The following is a 5,810-nucleotide window of genomic DNA, read 5'->3' on the forward strand; positions in this document are numbered from 1 at the left end:
GGGGACGGCCTCGTACCTGGTGCAGCAGGAAGGTCCCTGTGCACGGCATGCCGCCACGGTGGTCCACCACTGCAGGGATGTAACTGGCGGGGAGAGAGGTCTGAGGCCAGGGCCTGCCCCCTCCCCACCCTCCCGCAGCAGACACGTGGCCCCGAGGTGAACGCGGGGTGGCCCGGTCCACGGAGACCAAAGTCGGCTGGGCAAGGAGCCCACATGTGCCACCTCAACCTGTCCCTAGGGCCCCGTCCTCCCCCCACCACAGCCCCCGGGGACTACGGCCCATCCCCAGCGCGGGCATTGGACTCACTCGCCGTTGGCCTCCAGCTCGCAGATCTCGAAGTAGACTAGCAGGTCGTACTTGCAGTGGCAAGGCCCGGGGCACGGCCGGGTCAGCGTGCTGAGCTTGGTGGCAGGCACTGGGGAGGGGGCGAAAGGAGAGGGCTCGCTGGAGGGGGACGCCGGGCTTGGGGACACCTCGACGGCAGCGAGCGAGGGCACCTCGCTCCAAGAAAAACGAGCCGCAGACCCCGCCCCGCGCCCAGGAAGTGCCGATACTGGGCTCAGTCAGGCCTCAGCAGCCACATGCTGGCTCAGGAATGGATGTGACGCTTGCTTCTCCGTGCCCAGGGGAGGCAGCAGGTGGCCGCACACACCAGCCCCTCGAGAGGGCCCGGGCTTGAGACACACAGAACCAGCAGGGCAGCAGGAGCCAGGCTGGCGCAGAGGCCACCACCTGCCCAGGACCCTCTGCCACACCACGCTTGGCCACTGCCTCCTGCACCAGTCCGAGCACTTTGTTCCAGCACAGGTGAGTCCCGTCCCTCAGGTCCCACTGGCCCTCCGCGCGGATCCAGCTCCTGACAAACAGGCTCAGACGGCCCTGAGCCCCACTGCAGCCCCAGCCCCCTCATTGCCTGCTCCCCGGGCTCCCATGCTGCATGGGGCCCCCAGACCCTGGGAGGGCAACGACCCACCAGAGGACTGTGGTCAGCTGCGGGGGGCCCACCCACACTGGCACCCAGCGCACGGGCGCTGCAGCCCCCAGGGTGCCCCCTGTGGAGCCTACCTGGCTTGGACAGCGGCATGAGCCGTGGGGAATGGCGGCGAGGGGGCCTCAGGGGGCTGTGGAGGAAGCTGGAGTGAGGCTGGGGCCCGCGGGGGCCTGAGCCAGAGCGGGCAGCCGAGGGCAGGCGCTGGCGGGGGCCAGTCAGCAGCACTGGGAGACGTCCTGGTCGCAGGCCCTCCCCCAGCTTGGGAACCCCAGGCCCACCCGGGGGGCCCCGCGAGGCCACAAAGACAGGGGCGAGGTCGGGCTCCGGTTGCAGGAACTTGCAGGACAGAGCCTCCCTCAGCACCTCCAAGGACAGACACGCCTCCTGGGGCCAAACGCCCCCAAACCAGCGGGTCCCGCGGCCTTCTCTGTCCCTGATGCCCCGGACGCCCCGCCTTGCTCTGAGGGAGGCGGAGACGGCAGCGGAGCGTCCCAGGGTCCTGACCCCCACCTGTTCTCCCTGCACCTGGATGGTGATGGCCGGGAAGGGTCGGTCTGGCCACAGAGGGGCACTCAGCCGGCCCTCCGAGCCCCGGGAGGCGGGGTGCAGCGAGAGAGCGGGCGCATGTCCCCCCGCTCGGTCTGGGCGCTAAGGGCTGCGGGAGGCGGTGTGGCGGGTCCTCTGTGGGTTCTCGGCCGCAGCAGAAGCCACCCCTCCCCGTGCCACCCGCCGTCCTCCAGCTTCCCTCGCCCAGGACAGCCACACCCGGACAAGGGCAGGGTTCCGACAGCCGCACTCTTTGAGAATCCCCCGCCTCGGTCCTGAGGGGACGTCTGACTTGCTCTGGGTCCTGCTGACCTCCATGACCGGCCTCCCCTTGGACGGGGGAGGCAGGTGCACAAGCCCGGAGAGGCCAGTCAGGCCTGTCGGGGCCAGGGGTCGGCCTCGCGGCTGGGAGGTTGGGGGGCCGTGCTCGGCGGGCCGCAGTGGGGCTGGATGAGAGCCATGAGGGGCCCAGGAGCCCATGACCCAGGGCCACTGACCTGAGCACGTCCTTGCAGAGGGGCGGGAATGGATGCTGCTGGTAGTGGCCGAAGACCTCGAACACAATGGGCTGGCTCCTGATGTACTCGATGAAAGACTTGGTCACCTCCACGGCGATCTGAGGTTCCAGGCGGGGCAGAGACTCAGGAGAGTGCTGGGCATCCGCGGAGAGCCAGGCGCTCCAGGCCCAGGGGGACGCCCCACCGGGCCCGACCCCAGCCCACCACGGGGACAACGCTCCTGCTTGTCCCCCATCACACACCCAGTGGACAGATCACCAGGTGTCTCTCCCCAGGACAGATAGGGCCAAGGCCACAGGGCTCAGCTGCCTTTTCAAAACACGGTGCTCAAGAAGGTAACGAGGGCCTCCTTGTCACCTGCGGTGTGGTCTGACCCTTCTCAGGCCCTTGCCCACTCCCTGTTATAGATTGAACTGTCCCCCCCGCCCTGCCCAGTGCCTGTGTTTAGAGATAGTCTTTACAGAGATAACCGGTTAGAACGAGGGCTTTGGGGTGGCCCTAACGCAATACGACAGGTGGCCTCATGAAACGGGAGGTCGGGGCACAGACAGGCACAGAGGGAAGACCACGTGGGACGCAGGGAGAGGACACCGTCTGCAAGGCTCCCCGCAGGAGTGCTCCGGCTCCCACGGCCCCACCCCTGCTTAAACGCACCGCAGCCCTGGCACCAGCACAGGCCCGGACGCCTGCCTGGTGCCGGGGGCCCTGTGTCCTCACGCCCCGGCAGCGCCCGGCACGCGGCTGGTACCCAGAACGGGGAGGAGAAATGAGGAAGAGGATGAACGAAGCTGCTTTGGGGCCAGAGGCCTGAGCGGGCTGCCAAGGAGGGGGGTCAAGGGGGGGCTCTGAGGACGTACGTTCTGGACGTGGTAGAAGCCGAGCGGGGGGCCCCGCCCCGTATTCTTCAGGGGCTCTGTGGAGAAGGCCTCGTCGTGGCGATGGATGAAGCTGCAGAGCGGGAGGAGACTGTTGGCCGGGGCCTTGGGGTGCATGGCCCTGGCACAGCCCGTGTCTCACTGAGCCCGCCCCACGGCCCGCCAGCCCCAGACTCACTTAAACTGGCAGAAGATGTCGGCGTACTCGGCAGAGATGCTGGAGGCCTGCAGCACGGTCACGCGGAAGGTGAAGGTGCTGCCCAGGCGCAGGCAGTCCAGGGCGGCGTCCAGGGGCCCGTCCAGGGCGGCTTTCTCGGGGCTGCCCAGGGGCAGGCCTTCCGGAGGCACTGCTGCTGGGAGCCAAGGGCACAGGCACATGGTGAGACCCTGGGCCCTGGAGCCGGGGTCAGGCCCAGGCCGCGGTGGGGAAGGGGCCGACCCGCCTGTGCAGGCTGAGACGGCGGGGCCTCAGGCCCCCACGGGCCGGGTCCCAGGGCCCCACGCCCCAGCAGCCCACCTGAGCAGGTGTTGTTGTTGACCTCATCAGCGGAGGGCCCTGCATCCACGCCCTGGCCCTGCCCTTCCACGATCCGCAGCTCTTCCTGGGAGGCCCCGGAGCGGGTCAGCCCCACCACGGGGCAGGACTCGGACTGGAACTGGGTGGGGCGGGAGCCAGAGTCAGGGGGGCCAGGGCTCTTCACTGACCTGCGTCCACACCCACCTGGCCTCAGTGTCCCGGGCCCTCACGGCCTGTGTGGACTCCATGATGGGAAAGGCCTCCAGCTCTGCACCCTCCCTCAGTCCCCGCCCCCTGGGCAGAACACCTCTAGCCTCGGCTTGGCGGGTGGGGTCTGCGCCCTACCCCACCCCGCCAGTGCCCCTCGGCTCGAGCTCTCTGCCCTCAATGCTTCCGTGCACCCCAGCACTGGTGAGTCCCCTGAGAGAGGGACTGTGGGGGCAGACACAGCACCCTGGGCTTGAGGACTCAGGCACTGAGGTTCAGGGCCGGGTGGGGCCAGGGTGGGGAAGAGCCTGAGGGAGAGAGGCAGAGCCAGCCACCAGTGGAGAACTAAGCGCCTGGCTGGTAAGGGCCCTGGGCGGGACCCTGCTGCTCCCCTACGCCCCCACGGACAGCAACAGGGCCCTGGGGAGAAGGCACTGTCCCTTCACGTGAGGGGAGAGGGGGCAACACCTCGTTTTTGGTACCAAAGCAGGGCCACCCCAGCACCTGCTGCCAGGACCTAGGGGGGCCTCTCCAGGGGCCTTCCTAGTTCTCAACAGGATGTCGGGGTGGGGAGCAAGGACAGTGGTGGAAACGCAGTGTCCCACAGGGACCTTGAAGGGGAGCCACATGGCGGGGCATCTCGCTATGGAGCCACCTGAGGTTCTGGGAGCCCATGGGCCCCTCTGCTCTGTGCCCCTGCCTGCGGCTGAGGGCCAGGTGGGGAAAGCAGGCACGAGACCAGAGGAGGCTGCGTGGGAGACGGACCGACCCAGGCGGTCAGGGCCAGTCAGAAAGCCAGGGACAGGGCGGCCGTAAGGCTCGGGCCAGGGACACGAGGGGAGGACCCGGGGCGCAGGAGCGGGGGCACCCCGGCTTGGGCCGCAGGTACGTCAGTTGGCGCTGGGTGGCTGGGCCCACTCCGCACAGTACCTTTTCGAAATGTTGGTCGTCAAAGGAGATTTTGGCAGTTCCCGACTGGCGGACACCGGAGCCATAATCAGGGGCCTCCTCGTCGGCTGAAATAGGGACCGAGAAGATGGTCAGGGCCCTGCCTGTCCCCAGGTGGCAGGGCACAGGGAGGGCGTGGAACCAGGCCATGCTCCGACCCCCGGGGGGGTCTCCAGCGCTGCCAACCACCGCGGGTCCCGGGGACTCAGCGGCACGGTGACATGACGAGGAGCTGCCTGGGAATTCTGGGCGATGGGGTCCTCGGGGTGAGGGCTGCCCCGGCTGCCAGGGAGACTGAGGTCCCCGGGGGGCTGTGTTGGAGTGCCGGGCCGGGCCGGGCCGGGCAGGGGGGCTGGTGGCCATTACAGTGCGAGCTTCGCCCAGCCACCTGAGCACACTCACATCGGAGTTCTAGAATGATCTTTCACACTCCTATTGGTGGGAAGTTCAAGATGGGTAAGAGTAGGGAGCCAACCAGGCCCCGAGACGCCATGGCTGGCCCGTCCTGGTTCCCCGGCCAAGGGTAGGGAGCAGTGATGGGCGTCTGCTCTGCAGCGAGGGGCTTGAATCTCCAAGCCCACAGTGGACGGGGGGGTCAGAACAGATGGAGCAGGGGAGCAGCCTGTCCTGGGGCTGAGAGATGGCAGCAAGGGACACACTAAGAGACACACTAGGCTGCTCCGCCCCCAACTGGACCGTCTGTGTCCTCCGGGGCCTGATGGAGCGAGATCTCTGAGCCAGAGTGGGGCTCAGGCAGCCCTGGGCACAGCCTGGTCAACATGGGAGAGTCCGGGAGGCCCGGGCCAAGGGCGAGCCAGCAGGGTCCTCCTGGAGTCCCCACCTGGGGCCAGGGCAGGGGCTGAGAAGCAGCACAGGCCGGGGGCTGGGCAGGGCTGGCTGCGTGAGGCCCGTGTGACGCCGGCAGAGGCCTCCCCACCAGGGCCCCCACACACCTGAGATGGCCTGGACGGCCACACGGAGGAAGCCCTTCACCTCGCCCTTCTCGCTGACGATGGCCACGCGGTGCACCAGGGGCACGGGGTACAGCAGGTTGCTCAGGTACACGAAGGCCCTGCGGAGAGAGGCTGAGTCAGCGCCAGCCTGGCGTGTTGGGAGCGGGGCCAGTGACAGCACAGCCGAGCTCATGACAGGACACTGCGAAGCAGAGCTGAGCACAGGGCACCGGGCAGCAGGCGGGGGGGCGGGG

At 68.4% G+C, this 5,810-nt stretch overlaps 1 protein-coding gene across 1 annotated transcript in view; it reads right to left on the minus strand.

Moving 5' to 3' along the window:
• Positions 1 to 5,810, minus strand: part of KIF1A (kinesin family member 1A) — a 65,704-nt gene that overhangs the window by 25,783 nt on the left and 34,111 nt on the right. Inside the window, 9 exon segments of the mRNA XM_006909908.1 lie at positions 17 to 83; positions 308 to 416; positions 1,067 to 1,122; positions 2,036 to 2,154; positions 2,914 to 3,004; positions 3,110 to 3,281; positions 3,449 to 3,587; positions 4,586 to 4,671; positions 5,557 to 5,675. Of these exon segments, the coding sequence (XP_006909970.1) occupies positions 17 to 83; positions 308 to 416; positions 1,067 to 1,122; positions 2,036 to 2,154; positions 2,914 to 3,004; positions 3,110 to 3,281; positions 3,449 to 3,587; positions 4,586 to 4,671; positions 5,557 to 5,675 (958 nt within the window).

Source organism: Pteropus alecto, unplaced genomic scaffold (genome assembly GCF_000325575.1).
Source record: "Pteropus alecto unplaced genomic scaffold, ASM32557v1 scaffold143, whole genome shotgun sequence".
NCBI lineage: Eukaryota > Metazoa > Chordata > Mammalia > Chiroptera > Pteropodidae > Pteropus > Pteropus alecto.